This window comes from Hermetia illucens, chromosome 4 (genome assembly GCF_905115235.1).
Source record: "Hermetia illucens chromosome 4, iHerIll2.2.curated.20191125, whole genome shotgun sequence".
Lineage (NCBI taxonomy): Eukaryota > Metazoa > Arthropoda > Insecta > Diptera > Stratiomyidae > Hermetia > Hermetia illucens.
Window position 1 is genome coordinate 54,295,398 of NC_051852.1, and position 25,286 is coordinate 54,320,683.

Sequence of the window (25,286 nt, forward strand, 5' to 3'; positions counted from 1 at the left end):
AAAATCTGGTTGGGATGAAAGTTGTCCACCACTGATAGCGCGGTGTGGTATGCGACTTTCCATAGTGCCCTTTCAATTTCAAGAAATTCTGCTTTTTTAATGTGCACTTCCTAGCGGAGTTCAGTGTAGTACTTATTACCTTGAAGGCTTTCCTTTTTTCAATTGCAAAAACTAAAGATTTCGCTATTCCGTATTTTTTCGATAATGTAGAGACACTTACCCTCTTTTCGTGTTCTTCCAAAATTTTCGCATTGACATGCAAGGATAGGCACTTTATCAATTTATTTCATTGATTTTAACACGAGTAAGTATGCTTCGAGAAAAATGATGTCGAACTGAGAGAAAGCATGAACTACTGGAAACGGGTCGGCAAACAACAAACGCAGCCAACAATTTTGTGATGCACTTTTCTCGTTATTGGAAAACATGGGAATTAAATTGTTGATAATCGAAATAAATGATCAGATTGCCATCGTAATTGAATATAATGTAATTTCCTTGTTCGAAAATTTTCTCAGAAGTCCCCACACACAGACGACTGCACTATTGCATTTTATTACGATTTCAAATGATTGCTGAAACTAACTCTCCAAATATGTTGGGACGCAGTGCCAACGGCTTTAGTATCAGAGGATATACCAAGGTATATAGCCTGAAAACGGCAGATGAAGCCCGCATTTCAGTCATTTGCCGTTACCAAAATATAGCGATATTGTTGTGGTTTACTTGGTCCTGTATCTTATTATAAAAATCTTTGGCGACAATCCAATTCAACCTGAGCCTTGAAGCGTATTAGAGCACTTCATATGCCACAGAGCTACGGTAGTATCCTGTAGGGGAAAATCTGGTCAGTACAGCGCTCCACCGTGATTATTACCCTGCTTTGACTCAGGTAATCATTCACAGTTGAGACGACTATATCAGACATCCAGCCAGGATACAAATCCCACTGTCGCTTGTGAGATTTCAACTGGGACCTTACAAGCCAAGCAAAGCGTTCTAATCGCTAAGTCATCCGGACACTTATATTTCAATCCTCATATTTAATGATTTCAAGTAGAAACCAATCAACACCCAGTGTTTAAAGATAAGATTGCAACTGAACGAATTCGTTCCAATGCTGTGCCATCTGCGAGTTTGCTACAATTTAATTGTTACGGTGGTCAAATTTATTAACCTGTTTAATGACTTGAAATCATCTATGGATCCTAAGAACCAATTGAAAAGAAAGTTGAGGAGAAAGAAACTAATTTCAACTATGTAGATTACAGTAAAATGAACGCTCGAAATACTCTAAAATATGTAGATACCTTCACAACTCCATGTGCCTCATTCACATCGGGGCTTTATCATTATGTCTATCTAATGAACATTTCAATGCCTTTCAAAGTCAATGGCAAGCAATTCCACTAATTTATTTGCCTAGACATTTCCCAATTTTCAACAATTTCTTATAATGCGCTCTGAAAATGGAGTAAGTAGTAAAGTGTATTAGGTTGATCAGTTTTAGTTGTTATATTTTACACATACATTCAAATACAATAATATAGTTATTTGAGGATATCTTTCTTCCACATAATTATTACACTGAAGCATAATCATAAACAATTATAAAATTACTGCTTGACGTTCTAATTCTTAATATCTATTATTACTAGGATTCATTGCTGATGAAAATGCCGAAGCAGCAGTTTCTCGGACATGACGGTTTTGCATAAACCCAGTAGTGAATTCTGCTTGAGCCTTGGCAAAGCTCGCTCCAGTACTTCTATATATAGAATGTATCTGTAAAGATTTTATCTCCAATTATTTCTTTGTAAATCTTGCCTAAATCAAAAAGATTACCTTTGTTAACATCATTAAATCACCAGCAGCACAAGCGCCAAAACTAAGAGCTATTATCAGAATTAATAGTCCCACGAAGATTCCGCTCGCTGTGCTATCAAATTGCATTATAGCTGTTATGAATCCACAATAACCCGATCCTGGGATTCCGATTGTTTGAAAAATTGTCAACAACATTTGAAAGAAGAAAACAAAGAAAAATACCATAAAGTTAAAGCTTGAATCACTACGGAATGCTTTGTATGCTGGACGGAACCTGAAAAATAAGTAAGTTATGCTAGTAGGGTCTTTCTCTCTCGTTGTACTTTAGTTAAATATTACCAACATAAGTACGAAGCAGGGGTGAATAGGAAAGCATATAGAACTGCTAATCCAAAAGCAGCGAACTCTGATTTGTGGATCATCAGAATTACACCCCCAATCACGTTAGCGCACATAGTAAGTGTGTATACTGTGGATGAAAGAAGTACATTTTTTAATAAAAAAATCTAAAATTCGAAAATATCGTTTTTAAGAAAGTATTATATGATGAAATCGATGAGAAAGTATATGAATTTGTCGATTTATGACACTGATTCTCCACAAAATTAACTTAAGATCGGGTCGAAAAGGAAGTAATGAATCTTAATTTCGTGGAGTGAATTTTTCAATATCTATGACATATGAAACCAGTTAGGCTAGCTCGCCCGTTATAAGTACCAACAACCCGGGCTGAAATCAATGCAAGGAAGACCAAAAGCCAATATACTCGTAAGATATAAGAATTTAACTACCTAGGCAATATCACAACTACAACTGATAAAACGGATATCACCATAGAGTATAGGCTGAGATTACTGTGGATGAAAGAAGTACCTTTTAAAAAAAAAAAATCTAAAATTTGGAAATATCCTTTTTAAGAAAATATTATATGATGATCATTTAAAATATGATGTTTGCCAATTTATGACAACAATGATTCTCCACAAAATTAACTTGGGATCGGGTCGCTCCTTTTTGACCCGATCTTACACTCAGACAAAACTGCTATTGTTAACTCTGTGTTAAGACAATCCTATTACATAGTAGCGAAACATAGAACAATTTTAAGCAAAATAAAATGGTTTTTTATATTTGTATGTTCTGGCCGAGGTGAACAAAAAATGAATAGCTAGGGGAAAAAAGGAAAACTGATAGCATTTCAAATTAAAACATTCCAGCTCATTAGACTGGACACATTCTAAGAAAGCCAAATTAACTAGAGGGAAAGAGAAATTCGGGTAGACAGCATATATTATGTGAGATTATCCACTTCCGGGTGATATTGACATTCAAAATCTTGAATTTCCATAGAAGTGAAAAATTTGACCTATTATGACTTTATTAGAAATAGTACACCGAACTTGGTAGTGTCAACCTCTATATTATAACCTAAATTGCTGCAAAATTTGGTGCTAGGATGAACTTAAGGGGGTTCTGCAGCCAATTACTGAAAATTACAGTAATGTGCTATTATTAACTTTATTTGAAGGGATATCGTTATGGAAGGTATTTCGGAGCCAAGCCATTTTTTCAGATTTTGCAATTGGGCAGTCTCTGAGAATGGCCCCGCTAAATATATGATCAATTTCGACCCCCGAACTCCCCGCCTTCCCAACAAATGTCGAAACTAAGATATGCTTCGAAAAGTACTAACCGAGAACTTTCATTTGATACCCCACATGACTATATTTGGTGAAAAAAAAATTACACCTCCCCTTAAATTCGACGTAAAAGTATGTAACTCCCTGTATGCATGAGCATTCACAGTTCCCACCTTTCCACCAAATATTGTGTCAATCGCTGCAACAGTCTCCGAGAAAAATGCGTGTGACGGACAGACGGAGAGTAAATCGATTTTAATAAGGTTTTGTTTTACACAAAATCTTAAAAAAACGATGTTGAAAGTGAATGGCAAAAATTGAGCAGAAGTCGCCGTTATAGTGTAGACTTCTTAGTGGCCCTATACGGGCGAGAAGGAACACATTGTATGTAAAAAGCCACAATCCAATTAAATTTTCCTATTTAAATTTGTAATTTGATTTGAAATAGAATTGTATTTGATAAACTTCAGCAAAGGAAACGAAAAAACGTAAAACGACTGTGAGTTTCACGTCGAACAAAAAAAACTATTCACTTAGATTTAAAATAAAAGCAAATGGCCAAATAGCAATCCCAAAGGATTCATTTAGGTAAACGATATTTCTTACTAATAATTTATATGAATACAACTGCAAATTAAGTGCACAAGAATTTAGCTATAGCCAAGAAAAAAGAAATAATTTTACGAGAAATAAACGTGAAAAAATCTGACATTGCAAGGCGTCTTTTTGAATTTTGAATTCCATCATTGAATCAAATATATGAAAATATCAGAAAATAGTCCAAATAGCAGAATCGTTAAGAATTAAAGTAACAAAACTGATATCTACTTCAGTGGTAATGTTGCTAAAATAATAAAAATATAATAAGCAAACCTTGTCGTGGTGGCGAAGTTTGTGGTAGTTTACTACTCCACTAATAATAATAATATAATAATAATCGTTGGCGCTCGCCTAAGATTATTACAGCATGCCAAAGCTTCTTCCTATCTACTAGCAGCAAGGCTGGCAAAGCTACAGGACTGTCCTTATATATTTCTAATTCAAGAGCCATGGGTTCGTTTTAACAGAATCTGTGGTATTGGATCAGTCAAGGGGACTAGCATCTTCTTCGATGAAAGATCCTCGAGACCGAAGGCCTGCGTTCTGAGGCAACCATGCTGAGACAATTCTGCTCCCAGGACCTTGTTGCCGTCAACTTATAATACAATACCAGGTTACGTCATAGATGCCTCTGCTTACTTACCCTATCGTTCTTCGCGCCCTCGTAGAACTAAAGGATCTGGTAGTATTCGTTTTGAGAATGATGGGGTCCTAAGTCCGCATCAACTTAATGCTGGACCGGACCAAATGCTGGGGAGCAACTTACTCCCTCTTTCCCGGTCCACGGACCCCTCGCTTAGGGCTTGCACCCAAACTTTTCAAAAAAGTCAAGGGATGACGGCTTTACGGTTTCTTACCAGGGCAGAGGCAAATCGTCAGACGCTGCTCTGGTCAATAAGGCGGATTTGCGTATAATTCGTAGTCATGTCGTGTTCTGCGAATTTTATAAACGAGTATTCAACATCTGCGAGCCGCTTCGGTCACGCTGCTCCCAGGGCAGAAGTGAGGCAGCGTCTGACGATTTACCTCTGCCCTGGTAAGAAACCGTAAAGCCGTCATCGCCTGACATTTTTGTAAAGTTTGGGTGCTAAGTCCTAAACGAGGGGTCCGTGGACATGTATGGGACCCCCCCCCCCCCTTCCACATAAATAGCTGACGGTTTTTTCGCAAAATGAGGCAGTATTTGTAGAGTTGACTCTGCCCAAGAAGGAAAAAATCCCAAAGCCACGGGAAAAACCCTTAGATCATCATCTTCAATGACTCTGTCGGATACAGCTGGACAACGTATAATTGCTCGAATCGCAAAAAGAAGACTTATTGAAGCAGGTGTTAAGGATAGCAAAATAACAAAGAAGGCGTGGCTATTACAGCCAACCAAAAATTTGCTCGGAGTGTGGTCTGATAAACCAAACTTTCAATCCAGCTTCTAAAAGAGTTATTTATAATAATTATTGCTAACTTTTTCATATTATATGTATTTTATCCACTCTTATAAAAATAATACTAGAATTCGAAAATGAATTACTTTGAATGTCGAATGTGACCATCGCGAGACGCTATGTCGGTAAAAAATATTTGATTCTCAAGTTTGAATCAATAGTGAAAAATATTGAAAACGCCCCTTGTCACCAATCAGCGGCATGCATTGATTTAGAAACAAAAAAAATTTAGGCTCGCCCAGTCCCCAAATCCGAATATTTATAAGAACGTTCGCAATTAAAATTGCAGTTATGACAATTAGCCAGAACACAATAATTGAATATTATAAGAAATATTTAGATGGCGTTGAAGTCAGTAAAATCCAGCTTCATGGCTGCAATTCCGACCCTTGCGAAATTAGTTTCTAGATAATTTTGCTTAGCAGTTCTGCTCTACAAAGGTTTGCGATACGCTGAAGTCAGAGACAACTCCTCTTAAACCAATTCAAAGACGAACATCAAGAATAATTTCCTTCACTGTTTCCACGTTTAAATCGGATGATAGTTACTCAGTCTCCGAGATCTTTTTGAAGGATTTGCACCCTTCGTAAGCTCGTGTTATCGATGAACCTTATGCGCAATAAGTCCTTTCTAATTTTCTTTACAAGCCGGCAAATGTCACAACACAAGATCAAAAGTAAAATTTAAGGATTTTCTTCACTATACAAATGGTTGTAGATCGGATCTATGGTTCGCAACATAATAAGATACATTGCCAACTCATTATGGACTTCTTTTGAGGGAATGATTCTTTTCAGTTTACGAGAATAGAAGACTACATCGACTTACGCATCCAAACATAGTACAAGTTACGAACGATCCGTTGAAACTCTGAAGGTATATCGACATTTATATCTTGATAAAAACATGGTTGAAAACAGCATGCCTGCGGCAAGGGTGGCCAATTATTTAATCGTGTTGAATTTGCTTGTAATTGTTGTTCTCGTCGATCAAGTTCTGCAGCTTTCCTTTCAAGTTCTTCTTGTCTGCGCTGAAAATATAAAACAAGTAACGGTCAAAGGGGCTGCTAAGTTAATAATGTAAGATTTAATTTTCTATTTAGATATTAGACGGTATTAACTATATGCTCCACAATATGAAAGTTGAAATTATAATTTTCTTTGTAGACTTTCACTTCTCTGGAAATACTTCTAGACCTGGGTTCCACCATTCTTTTGATAATCTAAACATTTCTTCCTTCAATAAAAAGTCAGCTGTTTCGTGGCTTTCAATTTTAGATAATTTCTTACATCTTAAACCCTGGTGTCTTGTAAACTTCTATCTATTCGGAGAGAGATGCAGCCACAACTGCAACGGGTTATACATAGTGTTATAGACTCCGTTTCAAATTGTAAACAAGTCGGAATACCGGAAGCTCGCACTTCGGGTATAAAGGTTTTGTGTTCATCTTATCTAACAAATTTCAACTCATATTTTTCTATCCGTATACAGCTACAAAACTACGAGACATACGTACATATTACAGCCGTAGATGTTACGCTTACCCTAAACAAACAAACTGCCTATTTTTGAATACTGTACACATATAGGCACGTATATAAATTGATCGTACCCATATTTCCGATTTACTTCTTATATCTGGCTGAATTAAGCACTATCCGCAAAGTTCATTAGCACGCATATACTATATACCTATATACACACATGTCTGGTTGGAGTAATTGATATTCACATATAAATGACTAAAAAACTAAAACAAAATAATTCTTTCCGACTCCATTGTGGTATTGACGAATTGATATGTGATGATGACGTCATGCAGGTTGTAGAGTGCACAAAATTCACAAAAAAAAATGTGAAGTTTCACCCCCAATAACTTTGTTAATAATAGTTGGATTTTTTTCAAACTTGACCAACTTGTGCATTATGTTCTTCTTTATACACACGCCAAATTTTGTAATTCTGGAATGAATATAAGGGGGGGTGCCGGGTGTATTTCTAAAATGTAGAAATATACTATTATTAACTTTATTTGTGCAGATATCAGAACCGGATATATTTTGAGGCCTAGATTTCGTAGAGATGCACTATACTATATACTATGATTTTTTTCAGATTTTTCGGTTGGATAGGTTCTGAGAACGAGACCTGTTACACTTTTTGGGGGTCATATTTTGAGCCCTCACTCCCCTATGTTTCACTCAACATCAAATATTGAACCTTAACCTTAAGCTTAACACAAGATGGCGCCACTTACTGCATGTAAAGGGAACACCAGATTGCATTCTTTCACTGATTTTCGTGACAAACGGTCCAGCCGTTTCAGAATAAATCGGGTGTGACAGATAGACAGACAGACAGCCAAACAGACAGACAGACAGACGGACAGATAGACACCGTCTCGATTCTAATAAGGTTTTGTTTCACACAAAACCTTAAAAAAAGTCAAAAAATCTTTCAGATACAATACAATACAATATAGTTTGACTCGTTCGTAGACTACATTGTGAAATAAACTGATGAGTTAACACCACTTCTTCTTCAGAGAATCATTTCTAATTTATTTGCGGTTCAATTTGACCTTTAAGTATCCTAACCTTTATTACTTTCTGCTTTTTATAGCCAACTGGTGATTTTACCGAGGTCGCAGCTAATTCTTTTGTTTTCAGGTCTACTCTAAATTCAAAAGACTAATAAAAATCGACGAATCATCGTGGTAATGGCGAGGAAAAGTATGGCAGTAAATGAAGGTACTACTCTGTGCACAAGCGCAAACTACCACTCCAAAATTAGTTATCAAATCAAAAATCTATTTAAGAAACGAGCGATCGAAGACGCGATTACAAAACGTCAAAGACTCCAAAGATGACAACGAATGAAACGGAATTTGCCATATAATTAGTAGGGATTGCTAAAAATCATACATCACATCGGACAAACCAGAAGTGTAATAACGACCAGCTTCTGCGAGCACTTAAGAAAAGCAAATTTAAAGTAATGAAGGCTACGGTATTTAAAGGTTATACTAGACAGTTATTAATTTAGACTAAGATAGATTAAAGAAAAGGACAACTGCTAATAGCGTATGAGCAAGAAAACAAATCATGTGACTCATGCATCCGTCCATAAATTCATAAAATAATAATGAATTCTTACTACTACAGTATGTTTCATATAAAAGGAAAATCTTTCTCTTTCTAATTTTATTGAATTTTTTTTTTTAAGTTTTGATTTAGAATTAGATTAATGGCAAAAATTAAGAGAGATGTAGGTACGGAACTAATATTAGACAAGTCGGGAAACCCGAAGCTGGACCTTTCAGATATGAAAGGTTTTGTGTATTTCATTTATAAAAACATATGAGTGGACATTTGCTCCATTTGTCCCCCTCCCCCATAGCACGTAATATATGCATGAATTGCCACTTTCACATGATAGTGACGTTCAAAGTTTTGAATTTGCACAGAAGCGACAATTTTGACTTACTATCACTTTGTTCGTACTAGTGCGATTTCCACCAGGCTTGTTAGGACCATGCTCTATGTTATAGCATATATTTCTACAAAATTTCGTGATTCTCGGACGAACTTAAGGGAGGTTTTGCAGGCAATTACTAAAAATTATAGTAATATATAGGTTTTTGGGTTGGGTAGTTTCCGTGAAAGAAATGATCAATTTCGAACTCTCACAAAACCCTAAAAATTAAAATATGATCTGTGTGCAAAGGCATCTTAGGCAATACAATGTTGCCAAATGATGAATGTGATGCCACATCATTTTTCAAATATGACTCGATGCCCTTTTAGCTGGGGTTAAAGAATACAATTGAAGTATTGCCCCGATTACAGCAACCCGCAAATTTCGAAATTCTCTTAACCTCACGACTACGAAATTTGGCTATTGAAAACGGTTTATGATTGATTGAGGAAAATTTCCATACACTCCTCCATAGCGCTATGGAACACCTCCACAATAGACTCTTTCTTCAATTTGAGTGAAGATTTAGGCGGTATAAACTAATCGAAGTGAAATTGTAGCACTCTAGATAGTACTCCTCTGTCAGCGGTAGTAGACGCGGATCCACTGTGTGTGTGTGTGTCTGTAACGAACTTATGAAGAAGATTTACAATGTAGAGGAAAAGGGTGCTTTCTACCAGCAATAATATGCAGTTCAAAGGAGGATTCCTATTGTGTATTGTGACCGTGATGAATGACCTGAATGACAGGGGGCTCTAATAATATCTTCCTCGGACATGTCATGAGAAAACATGGTCGTAGTGACCGTCACAAATGTCCAAGGCATCCGCAATTTTCACCGTCTTTTTATCGGCGTCACACCTTTGGACTGGCTAACTTCTGAGAGGTGTTCACATCGGCTTCGAAAGAAACTTTCATCTGGTGGTCGCTTAACTTCATTTGTCTGTCGCTACTGAATCCTCATCCCTCAAACTGTTGTACAATAATGGGAAAATTGGAAAATAACTAAAATTTTAGACAAACCGCCCGAGAATATTGATAAGCACTGACCCCTTTCAAACGAGCCTTAATCCCTGGTGTGTCACCGCAACATGCGGATACGGGCTGCTGCTCCTCCTGAGTTGGATTGGATTGAGGTAAAGTCGAAGAAGGAACGTAGGATAATATCGATAATTTGTGAGGCACAATTGAGCATGTCGACGAAGTACGAGTTAAATCAGAGCTTGTCACCGAAATTGTAGGGGTTGTTCTCCAAGAGAATAGGAAAAGGATATGAGAGACAGTTTAAGGGAGTAACTCCGGATGATAATTAGTGTCAGCACCAACGCACCAGAGTATCTGCAATGCCCCAAACAAACACATTCTTGCTTCAGTCACGTATACGGGTATTGCACGATGGCGTGTTTGTTTGTACTTACTTATTTCATTTTAACATAAGGTGATGTTAAAGTATTAGATTGTTCATTTTCTTATTATTTATCTAGTGATTTATTAAATTGTGATATTTCAGGGCTCGCTAAATAGAAAGCGGGCTGTCTGCGCGGACAGGCTGGACTGTCCGTCACGAACCCTGTATTATGAAATATTGCATCATCCTAGTCAAACAACAAGCGGTTCACCCCGGCGGACCAGTTTTGTCCGTGGTGGACTGCGGATACGTTGTGAAAAATTACAGAGTTCACGATTGGCAGGAAAAATGGATACCAGATAGAAGTAGTTCTTCTTTAACTGATATCATCTTGGAAACAAAATTTGCGGCGGTATACATTCAATCACTATTTGCATAAAACTAATCCGCGTGCTGTTTGATATCACCTGTCCGCGGCGGACTGCGGCACAGACAGTTTGCGCGGACAGTCCGCTTTCTGTTTGGCGAGCCCTTTCATCATGAGCAGAAAAGCGGGTCTTTCACATCAAAAGAAAATATAATGAAAGCATTTATTAGTACGAAAATGCACCGTAATCTTGAAGTATCATGCAGGTTGAGTCTGTTTAAAGCTAGTGTATGCTGAAAGAAAAACATTCACTCAGGTGAAAAGGCCAAAAAGGAAGGAAAAATGCTACATAAAGTAAATTTTCACAACAAGGGCAAAAAAGGATCTCACAATTATAAAAAAATAATAAAATCTCATTGGGAAAACGGTAGCGCTCATTCTGCGAATAAAGCAAAGCGGTTAACGGGGGCAGAGCAGTGGTCTGGTAAAGATGTGCACTTCTAAAGACGGGGGACTTCTCATTTTATTTATTGTAAACAATGAACATTAACATTTTAATAAAAAGAAATATTTTCGGCACGTTTGAGATTTAGCTTAATTTGCGCGTCTTCGTCGAAAGAAGATTTTTATTCCAACCAAAGACCAATACAAAGAAGTCCTATAAAATTGACTATTGCTGCAGATTAAAGGTACTTGTATAAGGAACCATTTCTTGTTATACTAAATGGATTTGTAAATATATATTTGCAGGAAGAAAACGTCCTTTTTTGTATTAGTCAGGTAATAATCTTGACATGAACGGAATCAATGAAGAGGGAAGCATAGGGATATAAACATGTAACCACAACCAAAGCACAGCTCTTGGAAAATATCATTCAAGGGAGAAATCATCATCCACAAATACAGAAGCTAGTCGAATATTCAATCGGTAGCACGCCGTGAATATGCAGCCAAATATCAGAAATGTATATACTTTATACTTTTTATACTTTTCAAAGGAATACTATAATTTTCTATCTTCTAGCCTTCATAAGGAGTTAGATTCGACATTCTGTGATGAAATATACGGCTTACGCACCAAATATCCGTACACGTGTTGATCAGAAAGCGAAAATGGCTGTGCATAGGGCACATATTGAGAAAGAGCGAAAAACCCACTGCCATAGCAGCCACTATCCTATAGGTTGTTCTAAAGATATCTAGTGTAGAACAGTCGAGGAGTACGAGCTACTCGGAAAATGGTGGGTTGAGATGAAGCGCATTGTGGAGAACCAACAGTGATTGTACGTAAGAGTGGTTGATACGCTATGCTTAATATTTAATTCAAAATATTTGTCGTTGTCGGGAAACCGATTATTGAATTATTAGAACGACCATTGTCATTGCGTATTGGAATGTTTCGTCAATATCTCCGGTCTAAACCTCTAGAAACGAGAAGTTAGTTTGGGAAGAATGCACAACAAAACTCAATTCTTTTGATTTTTTACTAACAATCTTGTTTTCGGGTGAAACATAGTTCCCAATATATGTATTTTCAAAAATGTTCCCATATCTTTGTCCGCCAATGTATTTACATCGAGATTACAATCTCAAAAGTGTAGTGTGTAAGCCTTTTCGACTTGTTTTTGTTGACTTCTTAGTGATAATTGCAAAATACAGTTTATTTTACTCCAGTATTTATTAACTGGTGCATTCAGGCTTGAATGTAGAAACATGATGAGGGTTTGTATTTTATTTTGTCGCGAGTTAATTTCAGCTTGAGAAGTTTGCGGTTGCAAACCGCAGTGGTTATCAATCGAGCAATCCAAGTTTTGAGTATAAATTTCGTGTTTTTGCCAAATCTTTGTGATTGGCACTGCTAAAATCATTTAAATATATCTTCCTCAAGCCACAAATAAACTCACAGGGCAAATACACACGTAAAACAAATAGTTTCAATAAGAAGCCAAAAACATGCATTCTATGCATTTCGTTATACATTTCCATCAGCGAAACATTTCTCTCGAACGTCTCACTTTGACACGTATACCGGCGTTTCTCAAATGTTTATTTCGTGCTTATCATCACTACCTTGATTGGCCTTTATCAATGAGAATTGATGAATCAATACGAGATCGCAGTGTGCGACATGTTTTATCGCTTATGCGCTTCGTCAACTGTAGCATTTTCACTCATGTAATGTCCGTTCCCCACAAACTAATACGCATAAAAGGCAAGATTCCGATAACGGATGTGTCTTTGTTCTCCAAGAAATCGTTTTTTATTTATTTATCAGGCATTCGTTCGCATCCAACGACATTGTCGCGACCCTTTTCACTCACCTGCAGTTCGGCAGTCGATATATGGTGTCCTGAGTTCGTAATTGTGGGTTCGAAGTTATTTGGGGCGCTTTGAACAGACGGAGGCGCCGCGGAAAGTCCAACATTAACAGATGTTTCCGTTTGGGGTTTCTTATCGCCACCTTCGAACGGGTTGTAGTCTTCCAAGGTGTTCTGGGCATTGGCAGCGCTGCGTGCTGCCTGCTGAACCGCAGGGTCCTGTACAAATAAATTCACCCAGTTTTCACTTCTGACATCATATGTAATCGTGAAAAAGTACCGCAAATGGATTGTCCAGCATCGGTTCGCCAAATGGATTTTCATCTAGTCGGTTCATTGTGGCCGCACAACATATATTTAACGCAGTCTTTTGAGATTTTCACACTCCTTGCATACAAGGGTTTCTTTGGTTCCGATGTGTCACACAAACGACATTAAAAACCGATTCACTAATTGATTGACAGCTCATATTACCATGGTTCGTACGAACACTCGCTGACGTTGCAGTACACTCAAGTCTTGCCATATGCATTATTTGTATCGGTTATAGAATTCATTTCATCAATTTAATTAATTCTGATATAAAGTGAATGGGCATTTATTTATTAGCCAATATATTTTTTGACATCCAGTAAATGTTCCCTAATTAAAACATCGTCGTTAAAAGTTTGTGAATCTACCATTCAAGCAAATAACTTTTACGAGAAACTTGCTTTGAATATGAAAATCTTAGATTCTTAAATTTAGATCTATTATAACCAGCGTGAGAGTGTTCTTTGAATGGGAGTGTAATCCAGAGAAATTTGAATATCATTTAGACCGTTAAAAACACCCTTGAACACTAACAAATTTAATTCTTTCACACAAAGCTCCAAAAAAGCTAATTTGATTTCATTTTTTTCGCCCAAAATGTGTGACTGATAAATCAGAATAGAAGTAAGTGAAGTCTTGAAGATTTTAAGGCAATTACTATGATTTCATTGGTTTGCAATTCCACTTAAATTTGTATGGAAATTTAAATTTATGAACTCAAGTAAACCCCTTCTTTTCCTTTTACATATTAAATGCGATCAGGCTCATTTTATGATTAAAATCATTAAAAATGTTCTTCTTTTATTCACCATTGTTTTATATATTTCAAACGATATAATTTCAAATGGAACGGTTGAGAGATGTTTTCCTAACTGGAATTAAAATCACGTTCGCTTGACTTCTTGACTTCTTCTTGTAACAAATGTTCAATATAATAAATTTTGTTTATAAAGAAAGCATATTCAAGTTTTTCCAATTGAGGCTGGGATCATATCCTTGAATTGAATAAGGCAAACGTGCAGCACCAATTTATATGAATATACGCTGAACGCAAAATGTTGCGTGAATGTTGCTAAACATTTTCTCCTTCGTAACCTGCAAAGTGAAAATTCTTCGCATCAATTCCAATACTCCAGCTGTCATTGACAGTTGATGGTCTGATTGTCAACAAAGTTTGGCGCGTCAAGAGTGCCCTAACAGCTTTCGCTAAGATCTCGGATTGATATTATTTGGCGCCCATTTCATTAGATATTGTTTCCGGAAGTGATATTATTGGTCTAGATTAGTGAAGCTTGCCCATTTGTATTAGTGATATGCGTACCAAAAGGAAAGCTCCGAAGAGAGTTCAGCGAAAGTCGAAAAGGGATGTCCTGAAATTCAATAGTGAAAAGTACGAGGCATCCCTGCGATGCGTGCAGTGGGTTATGAGCCAAAAGGCTCCACGACAACCGCGAGGAGTTAATCAGGATTTGACGGAGAATACGGAAGAAGTTGTAGCCGATAGTGCGGTAAGATATCGAAAATAGTTTTATTTGATCAAAATTTGAACTTTTATCCTGACATCATCGTGTGGAGTTGTGTACAATTATGTTCTTTTCTCTCCTAATTGTTAAATGCTTTTTGTTCTCTCCAATGTTAGGACCTGCAAGTGCTAACCATAGGTGTCCCAATCAGGTGAAATAGACGACATTGCCTTCGCTTCCACTCTCGGAGGCCACACTGCATTTCATGCATCTAGCACTTTTGCCTCTGATAATTTTAGAATGAACAATTTCGTGATGTAAATATTGCGTGTGAACAAAGTTCGTTCTGAGTTCTAAACTCATCTGAGCCTAAGATGGTAGGTAGGTGGAGATCATCTCCGTTCTAAGGAGTCCACTTAGCGCTGTGATCCGTCGTTTTGATGCCACAGTGTCCAGAGAGCAGAATCTAGCTGACTATGGTCTCCAAAAATAGCCCGTAGTGCTGACAAAAGATAGCAGCTTCTCATTCTACAATCAGATATCTCTTTGAGGTCACTAAAGAATTGTTCACTTAGTGTCGCAACTTGACCCTAGCTAAGGCGGACCAGTCGCAGAAGAAGTGCCTCGGAGTTTCACCCTCCTCTCAACTCTGTAGGCATGCCAAATCTGGTGGTGGCCAGTGCCCCATGGAGACCGTCGTAATGCGGTAAGCATTTGCGAATATAGACCGTTTTTAATGTATCGGTAAAGAATACTGTTCCATGGCCTTGCAACCGATCGCCAATCTTATACTCTGTTCTGACTGGAAGCCCAACAAATTCTCTTTGAAGTTCGACTTGCGTGTGGCGTACACCGTTGGAAATGACCAGAGTTCTTGAGGTACTTCATCTAGGATGTTACTTTGGCCGTAACGCTTCCCCGCTCAACGTCGGTCAGCACTGCAGGTATGGCGTATTTAATGTGAAAGTCCAGGGGGGAGGTGTTAGAGTACATTAACGGCATCTGGCGGGCAGGACAGCAGATTTCCGCATCACCTCTACATGAAGGTAGCTAGAGTCACTAGATTTAATCTAACTTACGTCGGGAGACCAGCAGATTAGCTGAGACGCACTTCGAGTGCTGTAGATTTATCTGTGCTACCCACAGCATAATGTCCTTATGTAGGGTCGTCAATCCCCGTCGAACCGATCTTCATCTCCTCCAACAGGGGTTCGCCGTCCGCCACTTTCACTTCTGCATTCCTGATTCTGAACCGCACTTTGCAATCCGCATTTTCCAATACTTCCAGGCACATTCTATTGATATGTAGTAGAAAAGATCGGCTGTTCACCTGCAATTCCTCCACTTTGATCACTACCCATTTGTCCGCAGAGATAGGACGCTTATCCTTATCTTTGCGGATCTTCGTTAGCTTGCTGGGAATTTCGTCATATATGACAATGTTGAGGTTTACGCCATCCCAGGCGTCTAAGCGATTGTCTTCGCAGGCTATGACGTGGTACCCTCTTTCGCCGTGCTGGAGGTCGCGGTTCAAATCTCGCTGGCGGCAGTGGGATTTGTATCGTGATTTGACGTCGGATACCAGTCAACTCAGCTGTGAATGAGTACTTGAGTCAAATCAGGGTAATAATCTCGGGCGAGCGTAATGCTGACCACATTGCCTCCTACTGTTCTGTAGTGTACCGTTACGGTCTTGAATGAAGTGCTCTAACATACTTCAAGGCCCTGATCCAATATGGATTGTTGTGCCAACGATTATTATTATTATTATTAATCATGCTCGGAACATGGAAGACCTTCTGGTATTGGTCCTTGGACTCTAGCTTTGCTCATTTCGGCTCAGTTCGGCGACAGTGCCACCTCGTTCGGCGTATGCTATTTCATCTTGGCTTAGGCTCCTATTAGTACCTTTTTCCGGGGAAGAGATTTTTCGGGCTTGGATTCGTTTTCCGCCAGTTCCGCTTGCCCTTATAACATGACCAGTGGGCAAATATCTCCGTCGGTTAGATGAATCCACTAAACATCTGTCGAATTATGCAAATTTAACCTGAAGCGTAATAAAACCACGGCGCCTAAACGAGGTAAGATGGTAGCACTCTGAGGAGTACTATTCTTCCTCTTGCCGCATTGTATTACCGTATTGCTGGAAGTAAGTGTCAGTCTCATGTTGGATTATTAGTTGCTCCATCCGCAAGGAGCGCCCTCATGAAATCGGTGTCATACAAAATAATAAGTTCGAGGTTCCGGTCCAGAATGAGGAACATCACACTAATGCAGTGTTACATGCCAACGGAGAGTGCCATAACTGTGTAGAATGAGTCTTTCTATGAGCAATTGGATGAGGCTCTGGAGCTTTTTAGAAGTGACATAGCGATCATGATGGGTGTTCTCTGGAAATGCCACAGGATGGGATGAGGAAGCACGGTCGTGGGGAAAGATTTATGGCTTTTCTCTTGCAATTACCAGATTATCACCCTGTCCATAATTTTATAGTCAAACCAGTTCATGGCTGTATTAATGCGAAGTTGATGGTCGGTTGTCCTAGGGAAAACCAGCAGGTTAGTGAACACGTAGTTTATAAATCTTCTTTTCAGGCCTCCAAGCAATCTCGATTTATGAAGAGTAGACTTTCGAGGCTTTTTCTCCTTTGTCTTGATGAGCTTAATCTGTCAATGCAAACCTACTGCAGCCCAAAATGAAATTATCTTGGGATATACGAACTCATAGGCATCGCTTATCTAACCGACGCATAAACTGAGAAAATCCAAAGAGAACTGGTTTGATATGCAGCTAGGCCTCTATACTGGCGACGACAGTTTGCCACTAGTGGAGTTACCATCCACCTTGCTGGAGAGCTCCGACTAGCGTGTGCTATTGAGCAGCGGTTGTTGCTTTGTTTTCTGTCGATGTTGCCCGGAGTCCGTAGGCCTGCAAACTCTGCTTCTTCTACTTGTTCGCTTGAGACATTTTCATGAAACCTGTTATTACAAAGTTACACAGCGTACAAAAACAGAGATGGAGTGTGAGATTGTCGGAAACTTCTGGAGGGAACTATAGCACATTTACGGGAAGCAACTGTGATGATGTGTATTTGTGATTGCCATATTATGCTACATTTAGATAACAATTGTAACCCGATTTTATAACACTTTTCATAATAAAGGCCTGGGGGAAATGACATAGGTGAAGGGAGATTCGGTCGGTTGGGTTAAGAAAAAGTAAATTGCTTTTGCAGGAATTGGTACTTGCTTACTCCACGCAACACCAGAAGTAACCACTCCCACTAAAACAACCTAGTTTTTTTCCGGATCCTTTAATATTGAAAGCACAGAAATTAGACCCTCAAAACTCCAGAGACCTCTGTCCGCAATATTTTCACAGAGTATCTCCTCTTTACGGACTCCCTTCAATTAATGGAACATGTAAATTATTGCAGTTTCCGTGGTACCGATTTCTGTAAACTATAAAACTTGAGATAGGATCATTGTAGATTCCTATTTTATTCCTTTGCGGGCACATTTACATTAAAGTGTTTATAAATATCATCGATCAAGCCGCACTGCTCCTTATTGTTGAAAGTTCAGTTTTATGATTCATACTGTTGTACGGCAGACTATGATACTTATTTTTTTAAATTGCTCTAGTTCACTTAAGGATCAATGTTTTTTCGAATTATTTTACATCTACCTGGAAGATTTCATTCCCTTCATTATTATTTTTTATTCAAGACGTCCTTATCATTTTTGAAAAGCCGAAATGCAAACACAAAGTGTAGCGTTTACTTTTCTTGTGAGTGGAAGCAATGCTCAGAAGAATTCGAAAAAGAGGATAAATTGTGTGATCATGTCGTAAAGCATATTGTCGAGCTTAAACCAATCGCAGGTATATTGTAAACCGCTTAATAAACCGAGTACTTTGTAATTTTTGTTTCACGTTTTCAGACAAATACTGCTGCGAATGGGATTTGTGTTATTTCGAAACCACTTGCAATGAAGAAATAACTCGCCATATACACTACCATGCATATCACACTGTTCTGAAGACATTCGGCGAGAGCATCTGCCAAACAGGAAACATTCCACGATGTACAAACGACTCCCGAAATCGTAACGACGTTCCTGAATTGAAGAATGATTTTGTGTGTGAGTGGGAAAACTGTGCGAGGACGTTTAAATCGATCTTTGCATTTCATCAACATGTCAAATTGCATTGTACTTTTGAATATGAACTTCAGGCGCTAGAACGTGAAAAGAAGAGTCAAATGTTCGAGTGCAAATGGGAGGGATGCGAATCGAAATTCAATGTAGTTTATCGTTTGTCAGAACATGTCCGGAAACATACAAACGAGAAGATAGTTGGTTGCTACCATTGTGGAGGCATATTTCGCAGTAATACGATTCTGTTTAACCATTGCAAACGGCAACTTGCCAATAACAGTAAGTACATAAATCATATTAAATATATTGACTCGAATATATTATTTATTTGCCAAAACAAAGAAGGCATCATACGTAATATAACATATAGAATATAAATTTTGGTAAAGTATTCGAAATTACATTATATCATATTATATCAGGCGCAGATTAATGATACAGCCTGTGTCTATAAGATGCCAAGTGCAAATCTAGCTGCTCATAAAGGTCTCGCAAAGCCAAGAGGGTAAATTGCATTTGAATAGACTCGAGTCTGTCGCAGCGTAGCTTGTGCGCCTGTTTGTGGACTACACAAATATATCCAAGTAGAGGCTAGGACAAATTCGTCTTTGAGTTGCTAATTAACTTTTGCCACATTGCAGCATTTCACAAAGTACATCGAAACCTAAAATTATGAGGAAACCCATGTTTTTCATTGAAAACATGTTTTTGTAGAGTTTATTTTTTATATTTTTTGTTTTTGGTTTCTTAAATCCCGTAGATTTCTGTCTGACCAGGGTTTTGTAAGGGCATTACGTTTCCTAATTTTTCTTTGTTTTTAATACACTATTAATGGCGTTGAAGATTACTTTGTAAAAGGAGGATACTGGGTCAAGTATGCACTGATGAGCTTGAAGTTGGCTGTGTCTCGAAGAGTGATTGGGAAACGACGATTAAATTTTTCCGTGGAGACACTAGGAGCTCTACCCTCGATTTGAGCAGAACCTCCACCCACGCAAAGGGGCGGCCCGAGAACACATCTTCTCCAAGAGCATATCCTTTCAAAAAACTATCCCTGCTCTCATGGTGTGAGATAACTTCTGATGAGCTTTCGTGGCAAGAGCCACTTTAAGTGATTCGGGTGTTTTTCGGTCACATTGAATAAGCAGGACCGGATGAACAGTCCTGGCTGAAAGACGTGGAGGGGTTTGATGAACGATGCCATTTTTCCTCAAAAGCCATGAGTACGCTAATGACATTTGCTTGCTCCGCCACAGAGTCATAGACCTTGGCCAAATGGCTCTGCACTTGGGAGAGGAGGGTCGAACTGAAAATAGAGCTAATAAGTTTGACGGATGATCGCACTCTTCCCATGTGCATTAACGGGCAACATCTCGAACACGAATGCGAAACTAGTCGTTGTCTTGCTATTCAACAATTCGATGTTTTGTCATTTCTCGTTTGTTAGCAGGACATACGTCTAATAGAGAATCTTTAGGTAATCGTCTTTTGTCCCATTTACAACGAGGTGTAAAATCTTAACACTAGTGGCCTTAAGGCAGAAGTATTATCAGCGAGAAATACCGGCAAACTCTACACTACACAAAATCTCGTCGATATTTGAGAAACCAACGACTAACACGCTCTGAAAAGATCGCAGATTTTTAGCAAATATAGTAGTAAGCTGCCAAGAATATCAAAAGATCCTTCTTCAAAAACAAAAAAAAACATTTAACTTGATTACTAAACCATTGAAATCAAAATTCTAGCAAAAATACAATACAAATAAAGGTAATACAAGAATTTTCTATTTATTTTGAATGGAATTGCTTAACAGGTGAAACTCTACCTTTGACAGTGGCATTAAAAATGGGATGCCACTTTAAGAAACGGATATTTGTTACCTTTTCTCTTATCGCCGGTAGCAGGTTCGACTTGTTTATAACGGGTTTGTCATTTCTCTTGATCGTGATCTTGGTCCGGGGTACTTGTCCCAGAATATCTCAATTCCGGCTTTAGAATCATTTCCCATTGGCTTGCACTCCTGGACAGCTAACGAATTACCATTAACGTGGGTAACATGACCAGAATACTTTAAAGGTCTGGTTGTGCCTTTTCTTGTAATTTCTCGACGATAGGTGAAACACGAATGTTCGTTTCCATTTTGTCCATAATAATACCGAGCTATGTAACTGATCTGACACTTTCGTGTCCATAGCCGCGAGGTGGGTTTCATTATCTTTGGTGATATGCTCAGCATTCGGAGCCGTAGAAAATGACAGGCTGTAGGAGGTGGAACTAGAAAGAAACACCAGGACGAAAAACGAATTATCCGGTTTGAGGCCAAGTCATGATCGCATTGCATCTGTTAATATATTGTGTTTCTATAACCCTTCTCTGTGTGCGAATACATTTAACTAAGAAATCAGCTAAAAACAACCAATAGTAAATTGATACATAATGATAATAATAGTGACATTGCATTCTACGATTTATTTTGGCACCTACTTGGAAAATTTCTATACCAAATGCAGCCACGTGCACACAAATGGAAATCAACACCTATGAAGATGCATAAAACACAACTGTGGTCTGTGAACAGCCCCGCCTACCGGACGCTATCATTTTGTCCTGTAAAAATTCAAGTCTCGCCTAAGCACCCTAATCTACCCTTCTTGCGCCAGGGTGAATTTCAAATATGTGCCTTAGGTTAATGCATCAATCGAAAATGACGCCAGTTTTGGAACTCCACTTCATCCCAGTTTCACTGTTGTGTTATCGCAAATTCGTGAGTGCGTTCGTGGTGCGATTGCTTCAAAACCTTCATGATATTGTATAATGACCGATTCGGACCATAATTTCAATATTCTGCCGAATTGTCGATTCGATATTGGAACGGTTGTTATGTCTCGCCAAACAAACTGGTTTCTACTACACTAGGTTCACTGATGTCGGCTTTTGACGAATTTTCTCACATAGCGCCACATCGATCGCTTTCTTTATTCCATGTTTCACATTTTTATAAATTTGTGAATTATTCAACGTTTTATCTACGAGGAATTTGTGATAGAGGCGTTTTTACCACGTTCATTTGGAGACCGTTACGGAGCGTGCTTATTGGGTTTGGTGCTTCCGAGAGTTACATACACTTTGTAGATCGTGCCCTCGGCTCCATTTGTGATAATCGGCAGTCGCGAGAGATCATTTCATTTCCTTTCTCGCGAAATCACCAAGAATTAATTCGCTCACTTGCCGCTGTTAGAGGATTCCAAAATATCATGAATATTTCAAAAGGATACATGTCAAAAACCTTTAATTCCTTTATCAAGATGTGATTCTCATATAAAGTAGATCTTAGGCCCTTATAGGTGCTCATGATGGACTTGAACTTTGATATTTCTTGCCACCTTTGTGCAATTCCCCTACTTAGAAACAGGAGCCAAAACGTAAAGAAACCGACGACTTTACCGATATTTGAAACTTGTGTTTTGAGACTACATACGAGGGTCCGGATCATCGAAGAATCAGTGAAAACAAACTTTTTCTAAGCCCACATATATTTTTGAACTCAACAGTTTATTGGAATGTAGGTCAATAACGTTCAACAAAAACAAAAAGTCAACAATAGGGTCAAGAGTCCAGATTTTATTTCAAAAACCATTTTAAGGACGTATTTGATTCAATACTGATAACCCTTGTCAAAATCCCTTATATTAATTTACCATTTTTTTTTAAATTTCAGCACAGGAATATCAATGCGCAGAATGCTTTAAATATTTTGCTTCGGAGCGACTACTTCGTCAACATGTCGTTGTCCATGTGAATCGTTTGAAATGCACCATGTGTAATATGACGTGTAACAATCTGTACAGCTTATCTAAACATATAAGATACCGACATCTGAACGAAAGACCTTTCGGATGTACCTTTTGTGATCGGGGGTGAGTAGCTACTATTAAAGTTTCATATATTATGACAATTGTTAAGTGGTCAAAGCGATTTCCATCTTTCGACATGATGGTAAATTATAGCACTTGGCAAGTCAGTACTTAAAAGGTTAATATTGTTGGAGTGGAACATAAAAAGGAATTCTATAAACATTTATTATATTTTTTCATTATGATTGCAGGTTCGTTTGTAAAGCTGACTTGAGTAAACACATAGAACGGATACATGAGAAAAAAGTATATGAATGCGCAGAAGCAGGATGCGATTTTTCATGCAAAGCACTATTCCTCCTCAAAAGGGTATGTTGTCTGCTTTTAGCTATTGAGGTAATCAAAAATTAATTTTATTTGGATTTTAAGCATGACGCGGAAGTTCATGGTAACAGTCCGGCAATTTACGCATGTCATTGCTGTGAAAAAATGTATAAAACCGGAAAGACACTCTCGAAACACTTGATTAGGGTGCACGGTTTTCAGCTGCCACCGGGTCACAGTCGATTCTGGTATCGAATAGACGAGAACGGATTGTACAGGTTACAGACAATGAGGATTGAAAGCTTGGAAGTAACCAAACAAATCTTATCACCAACAGCTTCAAGACCATTTTCAGACGACGAACAAAAAGGAGAAGAGATTACAGACAAAGGAGTTTTAGTTGAAAACTGCATAGACTTATCGTTAGCAAAAAATAATGTCGCTAACAATATACTTGTTACAATTAGTGATGTTGATGAAGAAGGAAATATAGTAGGAACAAAATTTGTTAATGCGAGTGAAATTAAGCTGGGTTGAGAAATAAAGTAAATTAAAAACAGAAAAGAACGTTTTCAATGATTTGTCTACATCCCCTTCAATCTGTGGAGTTTATTTTTTCCCCAAACTTCCAAAATGCATGCATGAAAAAGTATTAAACTAGATCGAGGAGGAGACATAACTGAACGTTATTAAAAAGAAATAGGAATACGAACATTATTAAAAAGGAAGCTGAAACCTTGGCGCCTCTGTAAGAACGATTTTTTTCTTTGCTTTGGGTACAACACCTTTTGATTGATTGACATAAACGAAATCGTGCTACTAACCAAAAGTAAGAGGACCCTTACTGTTGTTGAAATGTTCAGTTCGGTGTGCAAGTGCCTTTGTCATGATGCGAAGTTATAGAACGCTAACTTTAGAGGAGAATGCATATACGATGCGCGCGGTAGAACGAGGGAAAAGAGCCTGGGGAGATCTTACAGATGAGGATATTTTAAGAAATCTGAAAAGACAGAAGACCGCTAATGATAATCAATTTTCAGACGAGGAAGCCATAACCAAAAAAACCACTTCGATCAGAATCAAGAGAATTGAGACCTCTTATAGAATCTCATGACAACGTAAACTATTCAACGTTTTCTGCTTTAAATCAAATTGAAGTTTTAGTAAACGAAAGGGTGATAATAACGAAGAAACAAACTAAAATATCTTCATAATTAAAAAAAGTGTAATTATAATAAAGTATATAAGTATCTGGATGGCTCAAGTGGTTAGAGCGCTGGGCTGTCGTAGCGGAAGGTCGCAGTTCAAATCTCACTGGTGGCAGAGGAATTTGTAATCGTGACTGGATTTCGGATACAAGTCGACTCAGCTGTGAATGAGTACCTGAGTCAAATCGGGGTAATAATCTCGGGCGAGCGCAATGCTGACCACATTGCCTCCTACTGTTCTGTAGTGTACCGTTACGGTCTTGAATGAAGTGCTCTAACACACTTCAAGGCCCTGATCCAATATGGATTGTTGCGCCAACGATTATTATTATTATATAAAGTATTAGTTACATGATCTATTATGAATTATGTTGCTGGTGTAAACTCATCTAATATCTGCATATTTAAATATATACAATACGTACGTATGTACATACATACTTCTTGTCTTAAGGAAATTTCGGATAATTCATTTTCCATTGGTCCGTTCGATTTTGAATTAACCGGGTTCGAGTGTAATATGAATAAAAACAAAATGTGTCCCCGGAATGCTCGCTTGACCCGGGAGCCGATTACTGACTGCAAGATTCCGGTCCAGGTTAAGGAGCATCACAATTATACAATGCTATACTCCAACGGAGCGCGATCAGCAGTAGAGTTGTTTGATGCGCGCTACAAGAGAGGCGCAGAAAAGGGTCACTATCTGATGGTCGCTTACGTTCGCTTGCGAGTTGCGTCTGCCACATCGGATCGATCGCTTATATGATCCAGCTGTCGTTCGATAGTGGGAAAGCAATCTTGCTGATCAGACGCAGATACACTGAGTAACACGCATTCGGCCTGGGTGCCACATATATATTTTTGCAAACTCATGCCTAGTATTGGCGATTAAAAAATAAAAGAAAAGAATTTCTAGAAAGTTCGAATAGTGTATCTGTCCTTAAACATA

At 38.3% G+C, this 25,286-nt stretch overlaps 2 protein-coding genes and 1 long non-coding RNA gene across 4 annotated transcripts in view; 2 read left to right on the plus strand and 1 right to left on the minus strand.

Moving 5' to 3' along the window:
* Positions 1 to 8,667, plus strand: part of LOC119653670 — a 25,026-nt gene extending 16,359 nt beyond the window's left edge. For both annotated transcript variants that reach the window (XR_005249733.1, XR_005249732.1), the window contains 2 exons: positions 8,176 to 8,256; positions 8,325 to 8,667. This is a non-coding gene — a long non-coding RNA (uncharacterized LOC119653670). The remainder of the gene's footprint in view (positions 1 to 8,175; positions 8,257 to 8,324) is intronic.
* On the minus strand, positions 1,492 to 13,486 carry LOC119653667 (secretory carrier-associated membrane protein 3). Its single transcript, XM_038058499.1, has 6 exons — positions 13,297 to 13,486; positions 13,020 to 13,235; positions 6,335 to 6,536; positions 2,167 to 2,296; positions 1,846 to 2,101; positions 1,492 to 1,785 (listed from the first exon to the last, which is right to left on the minus strand). The coding sequence occupies exons 1-6, from the start codon at positions 13,351 to 13,353 to the stop codon at positions 1,639 to 1,641; spliced, it is 1,008 nt and encodes a 335-aa protein (XP_037914427.1). The 5' UTR covers positions 13,354 to 13,486; the 3' UTR covers positions 1,492 to 1,638.
* Positions 13,422 to 23,693, plus strand: LOC119653666 (histone H4 transcription factor). Its single transcript, XM_038058498.1, has 6 exons — positions 13,422 to 14,836; positions 18,520 to 18,673; positions 18,733 to 19,227; positions 22,670 to 22,868; positions 23,057 to 23,174; positions 23,235 to 23,693. Exons 1-6 carry the CDS (start codon positions 14,642 to 14,644, stop codon positions 23,664 to 23,666), a joined length of 1,593 nt encoding a protein of 530 aa, XP_037914426.1. The 5' UTR covers positions 13,422 to 14,641; the 3' UTR covers positions 23,667 to 23,693.
* The last annotated feature ends 1,593 nt before the right edge of the window (positions 23,694 to 25,286 follow it).

What these genes read in the sequence shown, in the direction of transcription:
- LOC119653667 (XM_038058499.1), bottom strand. Translation starts at nt 13,353, where the DNA reads ATGAACCGACTAGATGAAAATCCATTTGGCGAACCGATGCTGGACAAT. An exon ending in TGCTGGACAATCCATTTGCG is followed by an intron (nt 13,236 to 13,296) that starts GTACTTTTTCAC and finishes TTATTTGTACAG; the next exon opens with GACCCTGCGGTTCAGCAGGC. An exon ending in CTTGTACTATGTTTGGATGC is followed by an intron (nt 2,297 to 6,334) that starts GTAAGTCGATGT and finishes TTTCATCCACAG; the next exon opens with TATACACACTTACTATGTGC.
- LOC119653666 (XM_038058498.1), top strand. Translation starts at nt 14,642, where the DNA reads ATGCGTACCAAAAGGAAAGCTCCGAAGAGAGTTCAGCGAAAGTCGAAA. An exon ending in AAGTTGTAGCCGATAGTGCG is followed by an intron (nt 14,837 to 18,519) that starts GTAAGATATCGA and finishes TTTTTATTCAAG; the next exon opens with ACGTCCTTATCATTTTTGAA. An exon ending in TGTACCTTTTGTGATCGGGG is followed by an intron (nt 22,869 to 23,056) that starts GTGAGTAGCTAC and finishes TTATGATTGCAG; the next exon opens with GTTCGTTTGTAAAGCTGACT.